General features: G+C 43.9%; 1 protein-coding gene across 1 annotated transcript; it reads left to right on the top strand.

Moving 5' to 3' along the window:
- Positions 1-1,640: 1,640 nt before the first annotated feature.
- On the top strand, positions 1,641-24,362 carry FAM83F (family with sequence similarity 83 member F). Its single transcript, XM_005150335.4, has 5 exons — positions 1,641-2,313; positions 6,023-6,190; positions 13,564-13,685; positions 14,274-14,986; positions 20,472-24,362. The coding sequence occupies exons 1-5, from the start codon at positions 1,858-1,860 to the stop codon at positions 20,534-20,536; spliced, it is 1,524 nt and encodes a 507-aa protein (XP_005150392.1). The 5' UTR covers positions 1,641-1,857; the 3' UTR covers positions 20,537-24,362.
- Positions 24,363-26,405: the final 2,043 nt, after the last annotated feature.

The raw sequence follows: 26,405 nt of genomic DNA, 5'->3' as shown, positions 1-26,405 counted from the left end.
TTTCATCACAACAAACTGAAAAATGCTTTTGCTTGGATGTGGGAAATGTTCACTTGCTTTTAAATATAAAACTAAACATATATATGTGAACTTACTGTTGCTTTCATGTGGGAGCCTTTGCTGAACACAAACGATTACATTGTGCAGCCACAAATGAATAGAGTATCTAGGATTAAACAGATTTTTATTTAGTCACATATGAAATAGCAGAGCTGATAGCAGCCTCTGGTACAAAAAAAAACCCCAATGACCTAACAAGTAATTTAGTGAGCACTGGAACTAACAAATCTGCATCTCCTGTGTATTTGTGTACTGTGGTTGATGGACTAGGGTGTGTAAGATGGCATAAACTTAATTTGAAGTTTTTTAGGCAGATCAGGCACTTATTAGTGTTTTCACTTTTATGGAATATCTGCAATATAACAAGGCGTGAACCCATGCTGTAACTTTCCCTGTTGGGGACTGTGGCAGAGTCCCTTTTTTTGCTCTCAGACTGTTTGTGTTCACAAAACCTATAGGGATGCCATTATGCTTCTGCCAGACTTGTTCAAAATTGGCCAGTGGGCTCAACAGTTACAGAGATGGACTGACAGGCAGGCAGATGTATACACCATGACCATGTAAGCCTCCTTTGCATCAGAAATTGGGCTAAAAGGACCTATATTGAATTTAATTTTTAAAGGTGAGTTGATGGAGAAGCAGACCTCTGCAAAGTACAATTTCAAATTGTAAGTTAATTTCATGCTAGGAAAAGCTACTGCTGACAGGCTGGAATACTAAAATTCTCCCTTTTACCTAAAGGGGAGGAATAGCACAGGATGAGCTCTGATGCCCCACCTCATCCTTGGATTTTTAAGCTAACTCACACTGAGAGCAGGTGATTGCTTATAAAGAGGAGGCAAAGAACACCTCCAGCAGCTCTGCCCCTACTATTTTTTGATGCATGTGAGCACTTAGGGCTAATCACATATGTAAAGCGCTGCAAACGCCTTGTATTTCACAGCTGCCTTGCCTTTATCCCCATTTCTTTGCTTATCCCTGCCAGCTTTGTTCCTGGGCTGCAAGGGCGAAGCCCACTTTTCATCCTTTGTGTACGCACTGCAAACCGCAGAGGGGCCTGGATCTAGATGAGCGCCCCTAGCAACTATCACACAGCACACAGAAATCGTAATTTAACATTACAGCCCCTAGTCTCTCAGCTGGGATATGTGCGTCGAGCTGGGGGTATTAATTCACACTTCCAGCCAGAGCTAGGACCATGGCTGGTTTGCTCCCTGCTCTGACACCAGCCTGCTGAGCGGCCTGGGGCAAACCGCTCTGTCATCTCCCCATCTGTACACAGGATCCCACCTCCTGCCTTTCTGGAGCCGCTGAGCCGCTGCTCTGTAACTGGCTTTGGAGAGGGCTGGCTAGCGGCCCGCTGCAGCCAACCGGCCATGGCTTGCAGCCACCGTGGTGCTCTGGCCTCATCCCGCTCCTACTTGCGGCCCTCCTCCTTTCCCCCATGAGCACCCCCCGGCTGGCTGCCACGGCTGAGAAAGGGAGGAGAACCTCTCTTAAGTACTCTTGTATTTGCACCCTGCGCCCAGGGCTGCTTCTTCTCCAAGCTCTCCGGACAAGGTCCCCGGTATGGGCCGCTCTGTGGGACTGCCAGCCCTGTCCCACACCGCCTCGGGGCCGTCTCCGGGAAAGGGGTAGGGCCGAGGGGACAGTGTGGAGCGTGCGGGGCTGGAGCAGGGCTGTGCGGCCGCCCCACCCGTCGGGGCGGGCTCGGGCAGGCCAGGTGAGGCGGTACCGGCACTGCCTTTCCCTCCGTGTGCAGCGTTCCGGCCGGCCGGCGCTGCGGGAGCCGGCGGTATGGCGGAGTCCCAGGTGCTGCTGCTGGACGAGCTGCACGTCAATGAGAAGGTGACGGATGCCCAGGCCCGTTTCTACTACAGCGAGGAGCAGCGCCGGGCCCTGGAGGCACTGGTGACCCGGGGCGAGGCGGCCTACCGGGAGGCGCTGAGGAAGGAGCAGCTCCGCGACTTTCTTTCCAGCCGGGAGCTACAGGCCCTGCGGAGCGGATGGCGGGGGTACGACGACCCCGCGGAGGGTGGCAAGGTGGCGCGGGGGCCCGGCGGAGAGACTCTCTCGCTGGCCTACTGGCCTGAGTGCTCGGACACGGAGGTGCCCCCGTTGGACTTGGGCTGGACCGACAAGACCTTCTACCGGGGCATCAGCCGGGTGGCCCTCTTCACGCACCCCCGCAAGGAAGAGGGTGTGCCGCACCTGAAGGAGGTGGTGCGGGAGATGATCCAGCAGGCACAGAAGGTAGGGCCCGGCCACCACGTGAGGCTGCTGGCCTCTATGGGGTATCCCTGCCCGCCTTCACACCTGGGTCGTGGCTGCCTACATGGAAGGCTTGGGCTGGGGACACAAGGGGTGGAAGGGAGGCAATAGCTCACCCACCATGGCCAGGCATTCCTCTTTGGCCCCTTCCATACGCACTCCAGTTGGTTGGTGTCCACCAGGCAGGGCTCTCCCTGCAGTTTGTTGCCAGTCACTTGTTGCCAAAGCTGATGCCAGGATGGGGTTAAACACTTACACATCCCCCAACCCCCAGACTGGTTGGTGGTTTGCTTTGTTCTGCTCTACTCTGATCCTCTGACTCAGGGCAAGGCAGGTTATGATGCTGTCATGGCTGGCCTTCTTGGAGAATCATAAAATCAGCTATGTTGGAAAAGACCTTTAAGATCATCAAGTCCAACCTGTATGTGCAGGTATCCCTAGTTAAACACAGGGCAGCGAGTGTGGTTATGGAGCAGTGGTTTATTAGGTTTATTTTTTGTGGTCTCAGCACCATCCAGCCTGGACTGTGAGCAGCCAGACAATATGTGGCTGTGCCTCCTATTTATCTTTGGCTGGAAAGGACTGTTAGTGGTGACAGAACACCCATGGCAAGGAAACAAACTAGCCACGATGCTACAAGAGCTTGTGCTGAATGGGGGGGGGGGGGGGGGGGGGGGTGGGCAATTAGGTTTTTCTAGGTGTAAGTGAAATTTCCTGGGAAGACCACCCAAGAGCAGATCCCCTTCAGGGCTGACATCCCCGCTGGGAAAGGGGGCTAACAGCCCAGCAGACTTATTCCTGCTTTTAGTTTTTCTGCTTTCTGGTTTTTCTTCTGCTAATGCAGCAGTGATTTCCTCCTCCACCTGCTTCATCCCCCCTTTCTTTGTCCTGCCAACACACACTGTACACACAATTTTCACGGACTTGTTGAAACCAAATCTGCTTGGAAACACTGAAAACTTCCAGAGAGGCATTAATTAATTCAGCGGGTGAGCTTCATGGCTCCCTGCTCACAAAAGTATGCGCACACCCCAAAATCCTGTTCAGTGACTGATGTGATCAGTCGTATACAAGAGCCAGAAGCTGTAAAATCCCCATGCATCTCTTAAGTGCAGCATCACGTCATCTTTGCACTGCTCCAAATGCCTCTACAGACTCTACAGACTGTAGAGGCATTTGGGAAAGCACTGGGAAGCTGCTGTTTCATAGCTGTGCCTGGCATCTGGAAATAATTAATTCCTTTGTAGATTTTCATGGTTTTCTCTGACTGGACAAACTGCCCCTCCCAGCCCAAAGGTGGTTTCATGTGTAACAGCCATTTGGGTGTTTAATGGTCCTTTTCATGATAACTATGCCTATTGTGTTCAGCTGAGCTGGCCCGGGAAACTAAAAGTCTCCAGGTAGCAGCTTTTAGTTCAGTAGAGGAGAGAGGGGTTTTGTTGGTTTTGTTTTTTTGAGGGGGGTCTAAACAGATACTAGTAATGTGGCACATGTCTGTGGGTGGCTTATCATCAGTGTTTTACAAACATATGTTAATTAAGCTGCCTTGCTGCAGTGAGATTGGCAAGTTAATGCTTGCCAATCTTCACGTATCTGTGAAGAGCTAGGCACACCTATGGGCCTAATAGATAAGTTTATTATCCATGGGATAGATAGAAGAATAGGGAAAACCTCTTGCAGGGGCAGACACTCATGCTCTGACATGCCGTACTTGGGAACGCTCCTAGGTAATCTTGTGGCAAGGGTATGAGAAGACTTAACAGAACAACAAGGGTTGCCCACTGCACATTTTGCTAGCTTGGAAGTGCCATCTGCAAGGCAGCTCCTCTGCTTTTTGAACAGGACTGCAGTTTGCATGGGTTTAATTCACAGTCTTGCAAAGAAGCCTGAACTGATCCAGGACCCCATAGCCTGGAGGGAACCATCCACTCGTATTGTAAGGCCAGTACCAGCAACTAACGGTTTGTCCAGGACATGGTGTAATTTCTGCAGTCGTTGAACTCACTGCAAATGGAAGGGATGGAAAGAAAGCAACACTTCTGCTCTCAGTTCTTGATCAGTTCTCTATGTGGATGTTTTTGGTTCAAATGAATATTCTTGTTTCTAAATGACTACATCAATACCGCAGTGTGTGGAGGGGAGCAGGAGCATAACAGGCCTGAATTACTGCATAGACTGTTCATGCCTTTAATTATAATCTGCCTGTATATGAAGTTATGCAGGAATAAAATGGCAAAAGTTCACTGTATTTTAATTTTTAGAGGTTCTGGTAATATTCCTTCCATCTTGCTGCTTTGTGCTGGGAAGTGGGAACCAAGGCAGGACCTGAAATCCGGTACTGCCTAGCAAGTTATATGGGCGGTTATTATTAGTATAATGTAGCTCCACTGTAGTTCACCCGTATCAGTAACCTACATGTTCATAATGAGCATGAGCACAATGTCAGCTCTTTTTTCCTTTTTCTAACGAAGAAAAGCTTGCGTAAGCACTGTTGACAGAAGGAGCCTGACAGAGCAGATGTGTTGGTTGCTGTTGGCCGTACATGCAGAGACTCAGCAAACACAGTAGGGGTTTACTGTGGCATCACTTTCCCAAAAGCAATTTGTTCAAGGACATTTTTGAAAGGAAAGAAGTCTCTGGTGAGAATTATTCCCCCCTTCCATAGGGGGTTCTTTCAAATTCAGCTGTGCTTCATCCAAACTTCAAGTGAAGAAAATCCACTGTTCAATCCAGTCTTCAGCTCCATTCACCTGGATGTGCCATCCTCATGACAGCCTGGGCTTGTCACTGTGACCCCAGCACCTGGGAAATTAAGGCAACTCTTCCCAGCATACTGTCAGCATGAGAAAGGGAGAAGAATGACAAAACATCTAAGTTCAGGATTAAAGTTGCCCAGAACCTTCTTGGTTTTGTTGTTACTCATCCTGTGGATGTTCAGGCTTGCCTGTCATGTCAGTGCAGCCTTTTGTTTTTATGTAAAATCTATGCCTGGAAAGAGGCATAGTTTTATCCCAGAAAAAATATACATGTGAAGAGAACGAATGATCATTTTGCCTCCAAATCTTGAATACTCACCCCAATGTCAGACAAATATGAGGTGTTTATGTTTGAGTTCCATAAGACATTCCCCAGCCATTCCCCTGAGAGCAGGCTTCTTACAGGGAATTGGGAAAAAAGGAAAATAAAACTCTTGTTGTCTGGACTATACATCATGGCTGAGGATTCAGGCCTTGGTTCCTCAGCACATTCGTTCTTCCATTAGTCACCTTCTGAGTAAGTGTCAGAGCTGTGTTTTTCACTCTTATTTTCCAGTCTGTTTTCAGTGATGTTCTTTGGTTTAAGTGGATCAGTACAGAGGCAACAAAAGTTTCACAATACAGAGGAAAAATCAGGTACGGGGCATTCCCCAGGCTGCTGAAATACTCCATCTTCCCTTAGAAGAAGCAGAAATCTCAAAGACGTTTATTAAGTTCCTTCCAAAGTGCAGCAGGAGCCAAACCAGAAAATTACAAGATTATCGGCAGTGCTTGGTCATGTACATCCCTGTACTCTTGTTTCTCCTGTATCCTCCTCTTCCATATTCCGGTATCTGTACTCTCCTTTTTTTTTTTTTTTGCACCAGTGTGATGTACCTCCCTTTCAGTTCCTCATATTTTATTCAGTTGTCTGTCTACTCTCTTCCTGTTTCCAGATTATCGCAGTAGTCATGGATGTATTTACAGACCGGGACATCTTCCGTGATATTGTTGATGCAGCATATAAGCGCTGGATCCCAGTCTACATAATCCTGGATGAGGAGGGTGTGAAGCTCTTCCTGGAAATGTGCAGATGCCTTGACCTCAGTGACTTACAGATTCGGGTAAGATATTCAATACTGAATCATCAGCTCCTGCAGGTCAAGAGTAATGAAGCTTGGAATTCACTCAGACAGGCAAACACATGTCTTCCTGCAAGTCATGTCACAGCACTTAGACAGGGGTTGATGGAACGTGGAGGGATAAGAGAGTGGCTTGCTAATACAGAAAGAAAGAGAAAGGAAAGATTTGGACTTTTTGCATTTCACCTGAGACCTTGTGACTTAAAAATTCCTGTTTGGGAAGAAAATTGAGTAAATTCCTGTTTGCAAGGGTTCAAACTAAAGTCCAGTGTAGCACTATGAGTTGTTGTCTGCATGGATCCCAGTTATAGGACAAATACACTCTGTGAAATCAAGACTTTCCTATCCAGCAGTGATCAGCTGGGAGTGAATGAGCTTGCAGTCCTCCTTTGCCTAAGAAGGGGATAAAGGATTGATAGCTGCTCCCCAGTTCTATAACAAAGTATGCCTTCATATAGTGCATGCAGCACAACTGAGTCATCAGCCTAGCTTGGCTGGCAGAAGCAGCCTCAGTAGAATCTCATTCCCTTACATACTTACTGAAATCCTTTGTGTGTTTATAGTTAATGGTGTATTACTTGTCTTTTTCATATTTTTTTGGTCACTGTCACTACTACAGACTTGTTCTGAATACTGACGAAGTTGCTAGGTTGGAAACAACCTATGGGATGCCAGACTCCCCTCTTGTGATCCAACTGTTCTAAGCAGTGGGGGTGGGGGGAGGAATAAAGCCTTTTTGCCTGGAGGAAGGGCAGATCTTCCATAAACACTCAATTAATAGTTAAAAAAACAAATCCACAACCAAAACTCAAAAAGCTTCAAAGATTATACAGGCTCATATTGGTTAACAGTTGGACTTGATCTTTAAGGTCTTTTCCAACCTAAACTATTCTATGATTCTCTGATATTAACAATTTTAGGAGAATCATCTTAGTTCTGGATGAAAATTACTTGCATATATCTGAACAGTGATCCTGTGAACTATCACTCTTCTCTGAGTTTCTGGACTTCATCAAAAAAGACATCCAGCCAAGCAGCTTTCTCATCTCTCTCCAAAACAGAGATAGAAGTTTCTTTCCTCTGTTGTCTTTGAAAGCAAGACTGACCTTTTTGAAGCTTCAGGGGTATTCTGTGGCTTAGGCTTGAATCTCTTTGGTACAGAACTGTGAAATCACAGCAGTAGTTCCATTTGCTCTGGTACCCATTTCCCAGTACTTTTCTGACCATGTCCATCATGTGTAGGAATGATGCTTTCAGTTCTGCATATTTTAAGTCCTGGCTAGAGTGAATGAAAAGATGCCCTGGCATTTTAGAAAAAGTTGCAATATTGTTGGAGAGGTGAGTTCCATTTTGTCTGCCTTCTCTGTTTTTAAACAGGAAGTGGCCCCCTTTTGCTTTTTCTCTACCTCTTTTTCCATAGGTATCTACCCAGACTTCACCCTCCAAAACCAATTATCCAATGACATGCCAAAGCAGTGACTAGGTCCTGTAGCAGCCTGCTTGTGTTACCCTTTCCAAAGAGGTAGAGTTCAAACTGATGTCTTCAATAGCAGGAGAAAACTCTTTCTGTGCTTTCATTCTCTCACAGCAGCCCTTGCTATGTTTTTGATTAGACTCCTGCTAAGCTGAGCTAAAGGATATCCATTGCAAAGGACTTTTTAACATTCTTTTTTTGACCTAGTTATTCTCACTTCTGCAGAGCTCCAACCCACAGAGTGCTGTCCTTCAACTTTCTGCCCTCCTTCCCAGCTATCTCAGACTGTATCTTAAATTGCCCTTAAGGTGGTTGTATTTCTTTTCCAGTGTGGATATGGCTTTAACTAATCTTGCTAAGGTCAGTGCAGTTTATTGCTGTTTATAATACTATGGAAGGTCTGGGAAGAGTCTTCCTGTAAGGGGAAACAAGTCATTTGCCTCTCAGGGAAGATGGCTTCTTTGTATCCTGCCCAAAGCTGCCTTGGAGGTATTTATGCTGCTGCTTGGGTCAGTATGGCAGAAGTCATCACACAGTGATTGCCCTGAATCACGAGGTTTTAGATACCCAGAGAATCTCAAGCAAGGTTAAGGCTTCCCCTTCATGACTTCCCCCACCTCCACCTCATTGATGGAATGTGTTGAAGGTCATTTTGATCTTTTGGTGTTGAAGACCCAGATTTTAAAAGACAGCAAGCTGGGCCTCTGGTCTTGCTCAGGCAGAATCGTTTTGTCGCACACTGATCACAGATGATGCTGGAATTGCTGAGGAAGAATGAGAAACTCTAGGGCAGTTAACTCTATCATTCACCCATTCCTTATTTATGACTTTCTTCTGATATCTACTTTGATGTCTGATTTTTTATTTCCCCCACAGATTTTCGGCATCAGGGAAAACAGTCTTTTTGTGTAATCATTTTGCTTTCTTCTAAAAGATTTTCACCAGCAGACCACTAGTATCCTTCTGCCCTTCCCACTGTTCCTTTGGAATACTTGGACAATACAGGCTATTTCCTCAGAAAGCTGCAGCAATATGGAATACAACTTTAAAGTTTAAAGGCAGGGAAAAGGATCCCAGGGAAAGAGGAAGAGAAATGACATGATACCATGGGCTGTCATTGCTGCAGGGCGAGGATGCTTACTCTGTCTTCTGTCACCACCAGATGCTCGGATCATTCACTGATTCCTGCCCTTTTGTTTCCATTGCTGTGTTCATCCAGCACAGAGTGGATACTTCAACGGTCCTAATACAGGGAGATTTACTGTTAACGCTGGATTTTGCCCCTTTGTCTATATACAGTGCTGGGCATTTTCACAAAATTCCTGGCTAGTGTATCATTTTGGGGCGGGAAAGTATCATGATCTGCTGACAGTCTCCCAGGAGGGAAACTGCTGTAGGAAGACAGTACCTCACAAAACAAAAGACAAAAAGTTCTGAGACTAAATGAAATGAGAAAACCTCAATGTTTGTCTGAAGGCCAGAGATCACTAAACAAACACTGAAATTCAACCACTGGCCTTTTCATGCTGGACTGTTAGTAAGAGCATGTCCTGTGTGTATAAGTCATGTGGCTCCTGAGCTTCCACGACATGGTTTGCCACACCTTTGTTATGTTTGTTAGGCCCAGGTCTGTCCAGTGATAACAAAGTGTCAGTCACAACAAGAGTGTTCTTCAGAGATCACGATGGATCGAAGTACTCAAGTACAAAATTCAGGGTCCCACACAAATTCTCTTTTAGTTGATCTGAGGGTGGCTGTTCTCACCATCTTTCAGTTCTCTTTCTCACTTGATTAGCTTCTGCTAATCAAGACCACAGTAACAGACACTCCTGCTCAAAGACAGGGAGTTCACTTGGAGCTCCAAGCAAGCCCAGGGAATGAGTTACCTGCAGGAAGTTTCACCTTCTTGTTATTTTTTGCGTTAATTTTCCCAACATATAAGGAATTCCTACCCTCACTTCACTCTTAAAACTTCTCTTAAACTCTTGAACTCTTAAAAGCTGCTGCCTAATTTTTGGAATTTCTTGTAAGTATTTGTATATATTAGGGCCACGAGGATGATCAGGGGACTGAAGCACCTCCTATATGAAGACAAGCTGAGAAAGTTGGGGCTGTTCAGCGCAGAGAAGAGAAGGCTGCATGGAGACCTCATAGCCTTTCAATATCTAAAGGGGGCCTACAGGGATGCTGGAGAGAGGCTTTTTATCAGGGACTGCAGCAATAGGAGAAGAGGCAATGAGTTTAAACTTAAGCAGAGAAAGTTCAGGTTAGATATAAGGAAGAAGTTCTTTACTGTGAGGATGAGGCACTGGAACAAGTTGCCCAAAGAAGTGGTAAATGCTCTATTCCTGGTTGTGTTTAAGACCAGGTTGGACAGAGCCTTGAGCGACATGGTCTAGTGTGAGGTGTCACTTCCCATGGCAAAGGTGTTGGAACTGGATGATCTTAAGGTCCTTTCCTACCCAAACCATTCTGTGATTCTGTGATTCAAATACCTCCAAGTTTTACTATTTTGTCAACAAGCATGCCTTTTCCAGAACTGCTCATGGCAAACACGTAGGGTGAAGCAGTAGTACAAGAAAATGAAGGATAGGAGCTATCCCAATGAATTCTGTTGACTGAAGTGATCTGATTTTTCCAGGGACAGCAGAAAGGGGATCTCCACATTCAGTGTGGAATTGTGGAAAAACTGTGGAAAACCAGAGTCAATGTAAGGGTCTGTTGAGTCACTGTCATCTATTGGCTACTGCTTTTGTCTGTTAGTTTAGAGGTTGCTCATGCCATCCATCCCAACTTGAAATAAAGGTCATATATGTCAGCAGTTGTTCTAAAAGGAAGAGTACACACAGGATTCCCTTTTGGAAGTACTTAAAATGCTTCCTTTTAGGGTCTATCTTGAGTAGCCTCCCAGCTCACCCCCAGGCTGTAAGCACTAATGCCCAGGTCTGTCCAGTGATAACAACAAAGTGTCAGTCACAATGCAGCTTTTCTAAACTGGGTCTAATTTATCTCTCTGTGGATTCAGGGTGAGCTTTAAAAGTGTGTCACAATAAAGCAAGAAAGACTGATTCCTTTACTCTTTGTATTAGGATGCTCTGTCAGGCTTGACTGTTACTAGTTCATATTAAGTTGCTGCCAGGGAGACGTTAGTCACTGCTTGTGATGAGGAGTGGTGCAAGCCTGTGTAGAGTAAATGCGGACATTTAATGCAGGTTGCAGCTTCCATAAACCAGGATATGACAAATCTTGCAGGCTTCTGCAAGAATAACAGATCTGGAGGGGTCACTTCTATCTGGTGAACTCTCTGGTCATCCACTCTAAATATTTCTTACTATTGTAACAGTAGTGTCCCCCCCCACACTCCCCAAAATGGCTTCAGTACCTCCTCATTTATATTTGTCTTTCCTCTTTTGCTGTAGTCTGTAGCACATGAACCCAGGCTTGTTTCTCCTCTGTACAGCTTGATGTATCAACCTACAAATGCTCCACGTTTTTTCAAGGCAGAAAACATTATACAAATAACCTAAGTGACTCGGTGTTTATATGACTTTGTGTTTGTTTTCTGCATTTCAAGATGTATTTATGCACTCCTGTGCCTGCTTTGTTCAAGGAGGTTTATGTATTCAGCTGTTTGGTTCTATCCCCTCTGTGTCTTTCTAAGTATTATATGTAGTTCAGTTACTGCAGGAATGCAGGTGTGCTTTATTCCCACCGAAAGAAGATGATGTAACATACAAACGCAATAAAATCCACACTTGTTATATGCTCAGAAACTTTCTGCTTACACAGGCTGGTATTTCTTGATTCACAAAGGTACTGATTTGAAAAAGAGAGTCCTTCTTGTCACTTGCAGTCAATATTCCATGATCTGGCCAATCCAGCATTCAGCTTTACTCAGCAAGGAAAGTAATTATTTCAGGTGATCAGCCAGCCAGCTACAAATGTTATTCTAAATACTGGAAGGGGCACCCTTTATCCCGTGCTGTAGCCAACCTGTATTCAGCATCCCACACATATGAGTCACTGCTAGGCCTTGGGGCAAATCACTTCATCTTTTTCTCTCTCAGGCTCCTCATCTTTAAAACAGGGTAATAATACTTTCAGCAGTGTTGTGAGCATTAATTAGCTAATGCCCACACATGACTCCAGACAGATCAAGGAATAGATGACTGCAAAATAGTAGTATCATCAGTTACTGTTAGTCAGAATTTGTATTGCTACTGCTGTATTTTAATGGGGTGAAGAGGAGCAGATTCAAAAGGTAAGAGTTACAGTTAGAAAAATGCTATTTGAAAGAGATCTGCATTCTTATAATCACTCGTTCCTGTGCACTGATTTCTATAGCCTATCAATATTTAAGCTGTCGGTGAGGTGTATAATCATAGGACTTAGCTCTTTGTGGGATCCAAGGCTGTGCTAGCATTAGCTGAATCCTCATGATTCTCCTGTTCTGCAGATGGAGGAAGAATGAGGCAAAGGCAAACTGACTTTCCCAGAGCATCACAGTGAATACCATCAGAACTGTGATTACACTTGGGACTGTCTGACTCCCAACCCTGGATTTATTACGCTGGATCACAATACCTCTTAGCTTTTCATTGTTAAAAGAATTCTTACAGAAACAGATGGTCAAATGAATAAAATGGTCTATATTTGTGTGTCAGAATGACAAGATAATTTGCTCTCAACTTACACTGACAATGTTTTTTGGGGGAAGGGGTGTTGTTTCATATTGGACATTTTGGCAATGTAGCCAGGACCCATGAGCAAAATAATGCTTGGCCCAATATGTGCAAACCTATCCTTATAGTAAGTGCAGACACACATCTGGTGATGAAAGTTGTGTGACCTTAAATCTGCTTTTTCTCTGTGCCTGGTAGTGCTTTGTTTCATTACTTGTAGGTTTGCTGGCCACAGGGTGTGAGACAGGAGGTTTGGGAAGAGGTATTTTTCTAACTACTTCCATGCACTTAATGAAAAGTTTTTCCTTCCTCCTCTTAAGAGATTTTTGCTGATCTGTTCAGGCCATCGGTAGATGTACCCCACTCCTTTTGTTCAGAAAATGTTCTGTGTTTTTTCACTCTCTGTTGACTAGTGTAGAATCTGGGTGGACACTCTATTTGGGGTTCTTACAGCAAAATTGTAAAGGTCAGGGTTCTCCTTTTGTTGTATCAGACAGGAAACATTTATCTTTTGAACAATGGAATTGTTTTCTCCTCTCTTTTGTAATAATTAAGTTGTCCAGTCTTCTAATTTGCCCAGCTTTGTCAAGCCATGTGTTGATGGGAATCACAACACAAACACAAAAAGAACTTAATCTACACCTGTCTCATACAGTGCCCTCCAAGTAACCCTGTCCTTTACACCTTTGCACAGATGTTGCAAACTTCCTTGGTTTTGTAGTCCTGCTAATGTAACCTGTAGAGGAGCTCATGGGTGCTGTGGAGTAGGGATCAGGATTTAGGGAGTGCTGGCATGACTCAGCTCCCTCTGAATCATTCTCCTGAACTGGGCTGGGCTTTCTGAGCTACAGCATAGGACTGGAGATGCAGGATTACTTGATTTTGAAAGCATTGTTTTGCCAGTGGGATAAGATGAATACCTGAAGACAGCAGGCAAGATTACAAAGATGCTGACCCGTTGGACAGGGCTATAAACTGATGGAGGGGAGTGACTTGCTTTGGCAGGGGATGACAACAGGTCTTACGGCACTATGCTTTTCTTTCTGCAACCCTTCTGATTTCTGGTGGATGATACTAAATGAGCTGTAGTCCCAGAAATAGTGAGATAATGTGAGTGACATGTTAAGACTTGGAGCTGGCAATTATATCATTCTCTGCCCTATTTATTGTGACATTTGGTCTTTTCACCTCCCTGTTAGAATATCCGTGTACGTTCTGTGACAGGAGTTGGGTTCTACATGCCAGCAGGGAAGATCAGAGGCACACTGGCATCCCGATTTCTGATGGTGGATGGTGAAAAGGTGGCCACTGGATCATACAGGTGGGTCACTTTTGCATGAGGCAAAGCTACATTCTTTGTGTAAAGAATGGCCTGTGACTTTGCTTAAGAGTCTTCTTTACATATCATTCCCTTTCTTATTCCAGCCCCTGCAATCCGTGTGGTGTGTGTAGAAGCTGGGGTGGGACAACAGAGAAGGTGGCACAGAGCACAAGCTGCTCCTTAGAGAACAGAACATGCCCAAGCTAGTGGACTATTTCAGTGGACTAGAGATAGTTCCATACTTGATCAGGTGGTAGTCTGCAAGGACTCCCCACCAGCCAACGTGCTCAGTTCTCTTCAGTGAGGTTTCCAATTCTGGGGGCTCCTCCTGTTGGTGCAGTGTTCCTTTTTAAAAAGGGTAAATTGTCCTTCAGAGTTTTAGAGCCTTTTCTTCCAGATCTATTTTGTATGCCTAACGAAGAGCAGTAATAAGCTTCATGTATCTATCCTGACCCATCTTGGCAAGGACATACGGGCAAATGGCACGATGCTGCATATTCCTATATAGTATCTTAGGTATTTCTAGGTCTACGGCTGGGTCAAGAATGCACACAGAAATATAATGTTGGTTCTGTTTCCTGCTTTCAGCTTCACATGGAGTTCATCACACATTGATAGAAACATCCTGCTAGTCTTGACAGGACAGCATGTGGAGATGTTTGACATTGAGTTTCGAGAGCTCTATGCCATCTCAGAGGAAGTTAATTTCTACAAGGAACTTGGTATTGCTAACCCATTCCTTCTTGGAATTGGGAAGCCAGGCCTTCGTTCCTCCACTGTGGCTCGCAAGTTCATTAACCCCAAGTATGGTTTAGTGGCAGGGGCAACCCGTGGTGATATGATGCTCTGGGCTTCACGACACAAGCAAGATAATCAGGGGAACATAGAAAAGGAGGAATCAAGTGAGTCAAAGAAACGGTTAAATCAGTTTCTGAATGACTTAGTTACATTGGAGCAAGAGTTCCCAGAAATTGATCCACCTCTGGAGAACTTGAACAAACTGAATTGGAGCCCTCAGAAACTGTTGTCCCGGCTCCACATGGACCTGAAAAATAAATCCAAATCCAGAGAGTCTATTCGTGATGTGAAGAAAGAAGATGCACAGGCAAATTCAAAGCAAGGAAAACGGTTTGCCAGTGGGCTTTTCAGTCGCAAGGCCAAACGGTCTCCAGGCTCAAGTATTGAAGCCAACTCTTTTGCCAGTGAAGGACATTCTGGAGAAGATCTTGGGAACATGAAACTGGAATATGAGCAGCTCAGCATTGGCCATGCCAGTGTTCGGAGCACTGGAGGCATCTCAGGTACCAGCATATTCTGTCTCCGTGTCCCTTGTTCTGAGTCTGGCTGATAGGTGGTGTTGTTTCCTCTACATTAAATTGCATGGGATCCAAGAAAAGTAGAAGTTGCATCAAATGATACAGGCAATTTAAGTTGAAGGCAATTTAATGGCAGTCTTACTGTAAAGTTGGTACTTCTCATGTAAATATTTTCCCATACTTCTCAGCAAGTGGATATGGGACAAAGGGAGAGAAAGGTGAATGTTTCCTTATGTAAAACAGGTTGTGTGTACAGTTCAGGAAGTGCACTGTCTTCATAAACAGCAGCAGTATGGTTTGGATTGGAAGATCATCTAGTTCCAATCCCCCTGCCATAACAGAGATAGCTTCCACTAGAGCCAGTTGCTTAAAGCCCCATCCAGCCTGGCCTATGTTCATTATTGTCATGACTAGCAGGGTGCAGGCAGATTTTCAGTGTAACCCTTCCTTTCCTTATTTGGGTTTAGTTGGATGTGATTACTGTGACAACCTGAGAAGAGAGGAAAACGTTTTTATGTTGAGGTGAGAGGGCAAGGAATGGAGGAGAAGGTGGAAGTCTGTAGTTTGCTCCTTTGTCACCTTCTGAAATAAGGGGGAAGGTTTTGAAAATAGAAACTAGGGAGAAGTACTAGATCTCAACTTTTCTTTCTTTGCTAATCATAGAATGCATGATTGATATTTTCGCTACATCCTGCTAAGGCTTCATCTCATTGAAGACATAAATGATAAAGATGTCTCCCAATTTATTGGTTCATAGCTAACTTCCCAAGGTTTTAGGTGTTTTATGACAATGAAGTAAATCTATGGACTGTTCAGCCTGGTTATCTTCCTCTCTCAATGAGCTGTGTTAGGTGTCCATACATCCTGTGCCAGCAGGAAAATAAACTAGTTCCAGGGAGAAAATTTTTCCTCAACTGATCTGGCCACAGACCATTCTGTGCTCTGATGAATGTGAAATACAGGCACAGAGAGACTGAATTTCCTTGAGACCGCCATGATGTGAAATGGAAAGACATTCTCCTGAGACCAAAAACAAAAGCAAGGTATTGGGAAGGTCAACAGCAGCAATTGATTTGGTCCTTGGAAATATTTCTGGTGGAATGAAGCACAGACTCAAAAATGCCAAAAGAGCACAAGAGAAAGGAACTGTAAGAGAGTGTGGATTGTGCACTTAAGATTATTTAGGATTTATGTTTGGCATTTTGGGAGGCAGAAGGAAACCTTGGTCTAAAGAAGTCCTCTCTCCAAATCACTTTGCGGCTTGAGCACAGGCAGTGTGTGCTGGTGTGCTGCATTCCTCAGAGCCAGGAAAAACAGTATCTGGGAAGACCCATAGGGAGGTGTATGGGCATTTCCTTTCGGAGGAATGGACCTGAGGGCTTGCACTACCCTCTAGTGACAGAAGTGAGTATTGTGTAATCTCTGATTTGTCAGCACTTCACGGGATCAGAAATGCCCCGAGTTTCTCACTGTCAGCTGTTTCAAAGCAGACAGCCCACCATTCCTGCAATATCATGATAAAATTAGGCCCAGATTAAGGCACGAAAGAGACTGATGTCTCTAGTGGGGCCCCCTGTGGGGCATTACACACTCTGGGCCACAGGGATGTCCCTATTCCTTTTAACACAGTGGATCTGGGCCAGACAGTCTGATGCTAGTAGGTCTGGACCATTTCCCCAAAGCCACTATCATGCGATGCTGTTCAGGTTTTATTTATTGCCACTTCCTGAAGGCTGACACCTCTTTCAGTAATGATGAGGGAAGAACTGAGATCAGGTTCAGGGAAGGTCCAGCACACCAGCCTTCCCACTGTGCAGTTCCTCACCTGATGAGTCTTTCCAAGGAGTCCATGCAAGTAGTTTTTTGTTTTATGCAAACTGAGAATGCCTGTTCATGGTGGCGGTGGGAGACTCCATAGCTTTTGAAGCATGGTGTAAGTAGACTTAGGTCATCTGGTGTTGTAAAAGGCTGAAGGAAGATCATTGCTTGGGTGTTTGTGAGAGTTTCTCTAAACTAATAGTCCCAAAGCAGCACATGAGTAGAGATGGCAGAGGGCATATTAGGAAGAGGGAGGCTCATGAGAAAGAGTTAAAAAATGTGTTACCCAGAAGATCCTGCAGCTACTCAATCAGTAGCACATGCTTCATTAGAATTTAATAAAAATTTCTTGAACATGGGCATGAATAGAATTCCAGCTTCAAGATAAAAATAGGAGGCACTTTGTTCTTGTGTAACTGTAGGAGTGACTTAATTTCAAAAGTATAACTTTTCTTCAAGCAAGTCTAGTAAAAACTGGTGCTGTCGTAGTTTGGGTGACAGAAGGAAAGTAAGAAGTGAAATTAAGGAAGGAGAAGGTGCTTGGTATGCAGTCAGGTTAGGATGCAATTATTCAGAGCTTCACAGTTTGAAATAGCTGCCCGTACCTTTTGTAAAGATTAAACAGCACACTTAAGCCCTGTGGGCCTGCCTGTGCACACATCCTCCAAAGTCACTATTAATTCTCTAGTACCACACAGACACATCCCACCTTGCAAATGCATAGAGACCAGATCCACACCCCAAGGAGTTTGCAGAGTAATTGAAAGACATTATTCAAGTAGGCTAAAAGTCAGGTTCAGCCTTGTAGGAGCAAATGGTGATGAAGAGAATCTGAACTGGGAAGTGATGAAAGTGTGTTCTGTGACAGTCTGAAAATCTGACTCAGTGTTTGCATGCTAGGAAAGGATACCTACAAGTCAGAATCGGGAGTCTGAAAAATACAAGGATAGTAATGTCCCAGAATAAGTATCCAAATGATCATCCTGAGGTGGTGTTCTAGCACACTGCACAAAGACTGTGCTTTGTTTCACAAGATTTTCTTAAACCACATCATCAAATTGACACAGCTCTTGAATTTCACTGTTGCCTGCTTAGGAACACAACAGCAGCAGCAGCAGCAGCTCTGAACCTGACCAGAATCTTGTTAATTTTAAGCTGCTGCTGGGCAGACTCTGATCAGCAAAGACACTGACATCTGTGTGCAGTTTCAGGGAAGTACTGCAAAGGTTTGAAAGCTGTATTCCTTTGGAAGGTGCTGGCTTTTTGTCTTGTTTTCTCCCCTGCAGTAAGCCAATTGGGCGCATTCAGAAGGGTCTGCTATCCCCAGTTGCTCCATACATCGGCCTTCGCTACTCAGGAGCACTGGTTGCAGAATATACATACTTAATAGCAGGATTTTATGTTTCACTTTTGGGTGCTTCTTGCAACAAGGAACAGGACTTACACTGGGCACAACAATACTGCAGAAATAGCTGCTTAGTTATCAGTGGTGTTTTTCAGCCAAAGTGGGATCATGGACAGCTGGTAATAGGAATTTTCAGCCTCTTTTCTATAGAGGAAGAGGAGAATGTTGCTGGATGCATACAAGGAGTGTGTTTGCTCTGACTGTAGTGGGATCTGTAGAAAAAGGTCAGAAGACAAGTATACAGTGAGAAGAATAAAGGAGTTGGGAGGAGAGATTAAGCAGAGAGGAGCACAGATACTTTTGACAGTAAACATGAGGGTCTTGAGTGTGATACAGACAGGGAAAGGAACAGAGGCAGTGACAAAATAGGAGTAATGATAAACTTGGTAGTGACATACAGGGTGGGTCAAAGTGGGGACAGGAGGTAGAACAAAATGACATGGGGAGATGTGGGGAGGAGGCAGTAGCAGGCAAAGCAGCCACAAAAGTGAGGGCAGGTTGTGGTGCAGCCTCCCATGTGGATATTAAGAAGTTGCAGTGTGGAAGAAGGTGGAAAGGAGGGGGAGAGGATCTTCCCCATCTCCTATGGATGAGGAAAATAGATCAAATACCCACAAGCAAGTGACATAAAAAATTATTCACTTGAAGCCCAGTTCAGAGGCAGTGCTTGGGTTGAAAGCTCCCTTATCTTGGCAAGGTTGAAGCTTCGCAGTAGCATGTCACCATAACCTGTGGCAGTTTTCCCTTCCAATTCTCACTCTATAATGGCCATTGGCTCCAACTACTTGGGAGATGTACACATACCTTCCTTCTGTACAAATACATGAGTGGGGTCTGTTCTTGTTCAGAGTGACTGCAAGCCACATGGCAGCCTCTCTCAGTATGTACTGCCCTGGGCTATAGGTAAGCCCAGGGCAGTATATGTATAGTAAATGTATAGTAGATGTAAGTGTGGTGGTTTAAACCAAGTCCACACACAGCTCGTTCACTCCCCCCCCCCCCTCACTCCCCCAACTCCCGGAGAGTTAGGAAGCAGAATCCAAAGAATGTAGCCCCCACGGGTTGAGATAAGCACAGTTTAATGGCTAAGGTATAACATAAATCACTACTGCTACTACTGCTACAAATAATAATGATAAAACCAATAACAAGTGAAGAGAATACAACACCTCACCAGCCACCGACCCATAACTCACCCCACCCTGCCTGACCGAGCACCGACCAATACCTCCTCCATCCCCCCAGAGCTCCAGCCCTTCCGAGTCTCTCTCCCGGTTACATCCTGGGTATGACGTGCTATGGTATGGAATACCTCTTTGGCTAGCCTGGGTCAGGTGTCCTCTCTCTCCTTCCTCCTGGCTTCCCCTCCTCCCTGGCAGAGCGTGAGCTCAGAAAAAAAGGCCTTGAACAAACCAAACACCTGAGCAGTAACTCAAAACATACTTGCTATCAGCAACCGTTCCCAGCCTGAAAGTCAAAACACAGCACTGCACCGGCTACCAAGAAGGAGAAAAAATGACTGCTACTGCTCAAACCAGGACAGTAAGCCTTGCTGAACTTAGAGCACAGATGAGCTCCTTTACTTGCAAAAGCCTCTGCAAACACACTTTATTGCAGTGCTTGAAGAAACTATGCTGGGGCATCCAGACCAACAACTGGCTGTAATGGCAGAGATGCAGGCACTGAAAAGTACAGATACTGGGAGCATGGAGAATGACTCCATAGAATGAGCAATGAAAAAAAGCGAATATGATAAAAATTGGGGCAGTATACTTCTGCTGCTGAAGTGAGAAACTCTGGGGCCTTGGGATTTGTCCTGCAAAAGAAATGGTAGTAATACTGGTACATGAGATGTTTAACACAGAACATGAAAAGACCTCTACTGAGAATGTGTGTGTGTGGGATCAAATAGATGAGGTGACCTGACTTTTTTTTCATACTTCCCCCTCTGGAAAACCTCCCACCCAAGTCATGGCCAGACTGTTTTTCAGTGCCAGCTGGGACGTGAGAATACCACTGAAGATGTCCTGAGTACAGGCCAAAGCCTGGAAATGCTTCTCCAGTGTTTTTTTCCATAGCATACTTTGAATTTGCTCTTACTTTAAAGTCTCTTCATTTCACAGTAGTAGGAAATACTAAGTCTAACACAAGGTGTAAAAAACATGAGACTTTTGAAGCATGAGCCCAGATTTTATCCATTCATTATTTACTTAACATTAATTTTACTTTCACTTCTTTTCATTCCAGGTAACATGGGTCCAAACTCCACTATGAGCGATAAAAACAAACAATCTACCTGTGTGGTATCTTGATTGGGAAGGGTTGTCTGGAGAACTGAAGACTGAACAAGCTGGAACAGTAACCTCTTGATTGCTTTTGAACCCACAGCCATATACTTATGCAGTGGTCTGTAAAGCCACGTCATGGTCCTGGATGCACCTGGCACCCCCAGTTAAAGCACATTTACTGAGTGAAACACAGACTTTGGATAGTTGGTCCCTAAAATGAGAGTGGTGAATGTATTAGTCCATATGTCTGTGTGCACACATATTTTATATATAAAAGCAACTGTGATGACTGGTCTCAGAGCCTGCTCTGTGTCCAGATAAATGCAGGACATTTTCTGACTTTGTTGTGCTGCTACTTAGTCTCTCTAGCTACAGACTGAGAGTGACTGTGTTGCATTGTTCACTGCAGAAATGTATTGGTCTGACTGGCTGGAAGGCTAAATCCGAGTGAAGTGGCAAATTCTGGGTGAAATAAGAATGTTTACAGACAGCGTAGTAATCCTTTGTCCACAAGGAGGCTTCCTGTAGATTCCGGTTGTCACTTACCCACACAGAAATGAGTGGTCTGGGAGAAGGGTTTACCTAGTGGAGGCCAAAAGATTAGTATCTTAACTGTATATAGCAGTCAAACAAAGTGATTTAGCGAGAATGTAGTAAAGAATAAAAATGGATGTTTAACCTGCAGCTGAGACTGGGTCAAGAGAAATGCCTTATAAGGGAGACTGGGCAGGATCTGGGAGCAATAATGGAGCTTTGAGTGGCTGTTACAAAATCCTGTTTGTTGCTAATTCAGCAACACTTTACCATTCATGGAAACTGAATGATTAAGGAGCAGGTCTTTGAGGATTAAAAGAGGAAGCACAGGAGGCATACAAGCTTTTCAAATGTTTCTTTTTTTTTCTTTTTTTAAGTTAACTGTTCCAAACTCTAAATCATACCAAACTCAAGAGCTTTAATCCATGAGAAGCACTGCATGCAGTTAGACAAAAGGCCGTCTAATCTGCTATCCTGTCTCTGGGAATAGCCAGTAACAGATGATCACAGAAGCATAAAATAGAAAGCTTGGATACAGAGAACTTTCTCTGACACAATTCTAGCAGTCCATGGACTTTCTGAACTGGCAGTTCCTTCTGGACCTGGCCTTAATGAATGCACTTAGTCCCTTTTTAAGTAATCCTTTTCTACTTTTGGCCTCCATAGTGTTCTGTGGCAGTGAACTCTGAGTTTATTGCATGGTATGAAAAAGAAGTGTCATCAGGCTGTTTTAATGGTTTTCCTGATGACCCCTACTTGTTGTCTCCTCGCCATTTGTGATTTCACAGAACTCTGTCATATGTCCTCAGTCATCACTTTTTCCAAGTTGCAAGTTCACAGTATACATAGCTTTTCATTATATGGGACCTGACTGACACCTCTGTTCTCTTGTTTCCTGGCCCTGTTCCAGTTCTACCCACTAATAGAGTGTAAAAGTGGGTTGGTTTTGTTTCTTCAGTGTGTAGATTGATGTTTCACTCTGCCTTCTTGCAATCTAAATTACATATTCTGCTGTTGTATTTAAGCCCTCTTCTGATACCTAAGAAAAATAAATCCAATTAGGATTTATTTATTTAGGTTCAAGTAGACACCTGAAAACCAACATACCTGCTTGCCAAAAAAAAAAAACCCAACTATCCAGACATCAGAAAAACACAGGTTTAGTTTTCTTTTTGTTTAGAGAAAGCACCCGTGTTTTTCAGTGCACACGGAATTCACAGCAAAGGCAACTGCTGCACTCCCAACACAGAGCAAGCTGCTCAAAAACTCTTCTTCAAGGTGCTGTGTTGCAGTAGTGGTTGTTACACTGAAACAGCTGTCTGAAATTGATGATAAAGTCTGATTGATTGATTGATTAGCTGCCTTTCCTGGAAGTATATTTAACTTGAATGGCAAGTAGGTCTGTTTTGCTCTGAGTTTACTCTGTGGGATGTCCTGAGAATCTCAAACACCAGAGGTATTGTGCCCTCTCTTAAACATACTCATCCCCTATCAGTGGGTTAAATGCTTGCTACTCTATAGCCATCTGGGAACAAGTTGTAGTTTTACAGCTGGGTCTGTCAGCTCCTATTATCAGCAGTGTTTTATAAAATTGTTCCTGGTAATAAGAGAAAAGAGGTGCTGGAAATGACACCATCACTTGTATTGTAGAAGTAATTTAATACATGACTTATCCTGTTGGCTTCAGGTTTGTGGCTCATGTGCCAAAAGCCACTCACTGTATGCTTGTAGGATTGTCTAAAATGGCCTCATTTTGCCACAATTCCGTTATTCTACAGATGTGTGGGAGATTTTCTTTAATTTTTCTTTTCACTCCCTGTATTTATTTCACTTTGTTAACAGAGATCAGAGAGAAATTTATCTGGCCAACACTGTTCCATTTTTTTTTTTGCTCTGATACGAACATTGTCATCTGGTGCTTCCTTGTTCTCCCAGACTTTAAATGTTTTTATTTATTTTTTTAAATTGTGCAATAAGTTAATTAACTAATTAGTACCATGTTGAGATATATGGGCAGGTTTTCCAGGAAGTCCTCTATCTTTTTGTTTTTATGTCTTTGTTACTTCATCTGGGGTGGAGTGACTTTAGAAGTAGGCCAGGAGGCTGATTACACTTGCCCTTCCTTTCCTTCTGTGCTTATTTATTAACGTGCTTTATTTTCTCTTTCCTATGATGGATATGAGCACACTTTTCTTTAACCTTGTCAACTGACAAGGTCAACTAACAGGATCTCCTTTCCAGAAAGATTCTCTCATCTGGTTTGAATCTGTTTCATTTGTCTCATGCATCTCTCTGTCTTCAGCTTTGTTGCCATAGCAGTTCTTGAAAGTAGCATTCACCTGTTGTTTTTACATTCCTTCTCCTGTCACAGCACTCAGTCTCATGCCTTGACTCCAGGGGCTAGTAGAATTCCTTAGGCTTATTACACACTACTTAATTAGTTAATTTGAGAGAGCGAGCTTGCTTTCTTGCATGATATGTATCTGCTCCTTAAACTCAGTGTGATTCTTTGGGGATGCATGTAGCCTTGCTGATCCAGAGTGGATATTTCAAACACTGGTGGAACTTGTTCTTCCCTGAAGATCAACTGAACTTGGGCTGTTTGGCTGCTCCTATGGCAACAGATCAGAGTCGGAATGAGACAACTGCATTTATTTGGACTAGTCTTGCTAATTGTGGTTCTTGATGAGAGCTAGAAACCTGAGGCTGTGACCTATAAAATGAATCTCTATCGCTCTTCACATAAAATGTGGTTGATGGTGCTGGGGGGCAGAGGGACAAGGAGTAGTGGTTATGAACTCTGTTGGAAGTCTTCCAGTAGTGGCTGAAGTACAGCAGTCTTCAAACGAGCTGTCATTTGGTCCTTGCCCAAGACGCCACCTCTTGCAACCAAGTCACTATCCTCCCAACGGGGTGGGAAAGAGGAGAGACATTTGTTATTCCACTGCCATTTTAAGGAATAAGAATAGCTCTCTTTGGCATCCTGGACAATCCCAAGAAGACGCCAGTTCTCCTGATTTCATTTACTCTGGCTTGTGAACCCAGGTTTGCTGATCTTGCTGACATACCATGGGGCCTACACTTGTCTGGCTGAAAAACCATGGGTCCTGGTTTTGAACAGAGAGTAGTGAAGCTGTGATTTGCAGCTCTTTCTTTCTGGCATGAAATGGTGAGTGGTTCTGAATGAGCCTCTTGGCTGAATGTGTGCCTTCTGGGTTTCTTTGGTATGCATTTGTATATTTAATGTGTATGTGTCCAGTGAGTTACACTGGAGACGTTTTCTAAGTCAAACAAATAAACTACTATGTTACATTGAGATAGCTGGTTTATTGATGTTGCATTTAATTTCTCAGCTACAGTTGCTGCGTTTGGGGTTTGTTTCTTGTTTATTTGTCAAGAGCCTGGACTGCCTGAATTAGAGCAGGTTTCAATGTAACACATGAACATCTCAATGTTTGGCCATGCTTGTTAAAAGATGTGTGGGCAGCTAAATTCCCCACAGGTGCAGCGTCCTGTGGCTTTGAGTGCCTTGAAGAGAGACTAATTCATTCCTGCTCTCTAGTTGCTGGAGTAGGCTGTAGCAGATGTCCACTTCAGTTTTCCTTCATTTTTTACTACCACTGTCTTTCCGACTGAACTGTATCTTGCTGCAGCTATAAATGCATCTGACAAAGTGCCACCTCTATTTCACTTTCCATCTTTCTTACATAATTTGTACCTATCGGCAATGACATTTCATTTATGAAACTGAGTCCCTCTGCTACATTTCGGTTTCACCTGGTACCGTGTAATCCTTGACATTTAAGTAACTCCCAAGTGCTTGTTTCCCCTGTTTGCTTTGTTTGTGTATACAAAAACCTATTTTAAAATTCTTCACCATGTTTCAGAGTAAATCCATCCTCAATGTTACCATTGGGCGTTAAGGTACATGAAAAAGCACTTGCAATAAACAAAACCTTTGCCTTTCTTTCAGTGTTTAAAACCACACAACAATTGCATTTGTACTGTTTAAGAGGAGTCTGTCTAATCCTAGCTCTTTTCACAGGGTATGTCAATGCTCTTTGGATCCTGAACCTCTTTTGTTATATTATTAGCACCACCATCACTTTGTAAGTTTTCTTTTTCTGCACTTGTTTTAGGGAGGCTCTCCAAGAAAGTAATATAAACTTGTCCTTCCCTTGTTTCACTGCAACTTTAATATCACAATTTTCTGTTGTTTTTTGACACTTTTGTCTGTGCTTTTGCAAAATCAGGGAGCAGTCCAGGAATTCACGACCTCTTTGTGTCTCTATACCCTATGTCCCCTGTCCTTAGCCTGCTAAAGAAATGCATATTTGAGAATCCTCATTAATAAGCAAGGCTTAGGAAAAGCACAGTTAGTTGGCTGTAGGAACCATCTTTGAAGAGCAGCAAGGCTGGCAGATGTTTACCTAACTCTTTGCACAACACCTACTTCTGATCTTTCCTGCAAGTCTGGGCATGTGTACTGAGGAGTTAGGGTACAGAAAACCCCAGCATAATGTGCAGCACCTCAGCATCCCAATGTGGGCAAACTTGCCATGCTTTTCAGCAAGACAGGGAAGGAAAAAACAGCAGCTGAGGAGTGTCTGCACAAGAAGTTAGGGGCAGAGTAGCTGGTGTATCCTAAACCGGTAACATGATGTGTCCATGTCTCAAGTTTTGAAGATGTTTCTAATACTGCTTCTCTCTCCCTTTTCAGCCTGTCTGCCTGCAGTATCAACTTCTGCCTTTTCATCTGACTTGTTAGGGTTTGCTTGCTTTTTCTGAAATGTTAAGATATGTCACTTGTAGGAGAACTGCAGGCATAAAACAGCTCTGCTGCTTGTCTCAGGTAGAAAGCACAGCTTCTAGATGATGGGGAGTGCTGAAAGCTGTGATTTCATAAGACACTGGATGTGTGAAATTGCACATAACCAGGAAAACACAAACACAAGAATTCATGCAGAAAGCATAGAGGCAAACTATAGCATGTGAATCATGAGGACTGTAGCTACTATAGAGGGACTAAAAACTAGAACATAAAAATGAGAGCTTACTAATGCATATACATAGAGCAGCATAGGGAAGGATCTGGGAGGTCAGGTTAAGGATACTTTCCATTTGTAAGTACTGACTGTATTTAGAGGGTCCTTTGCCTTTTTAACTTACTTAAAGCAAAAATGCTTCAGAGGACCAAATTTCCAATGTGCAAGAAAAGTATGTTTGCCCAGTGGGCTGTGGCCTGATCAGCATTCTGCATGGGCTTGGGGGTGGATTTGGCACATTTCTGCTGTGGGTTCAGTGAACACCCATGTTTCTTCAGCAATGTGATTTACTGAACTGGAGTGGCTGTTACAGG

The sequence above is a fragment of the Melopsittacus undulatus genome, chromosome 5 (assembly GCF_012275295.1).
Source record: "Melopsittacus undulatus isolate bMelUnd1 chromosome 5, bMelUnd1.mat.Z, whole genome shotgun sequence".
Taxonomy (NCBI): Eukaryota; Metazoa; Chordata; class Aves; order Psittaciformes; family Psittaculidae; genus Melopsittacus; species Melopsittacus undulatus.
The sequence above is the reverse complement of the archived record's forward strand: the minus strand, read 5'-3'. Positions and strand labels throughout refer to the sequence as shown.

Bases quoted from the DNA above. Each gene is read 5' to 3' on its own strand.
- FAM83F (XM_005150335.4), top strand. From the start codon at position 1,858: ATGGCGGAGTCCCAGGTGCTGCTGCTGGACGAGCTGCACGTCAATGAG. The intron at 6,191-13,563 runs GTAAGATATTCA...CCTCCCTGTTAG, and splicing joins TCAGTGACTTACAGATTCGG to AATATCCGTGTACGTTCTGT. The intron at 14,987-20,471 runs GTACCAGCATAT...TTTTCATTCCAG, and splicing joins GAGCACTGGAGGCATCTCAG to GTAACATGGGTCCAAACTCC.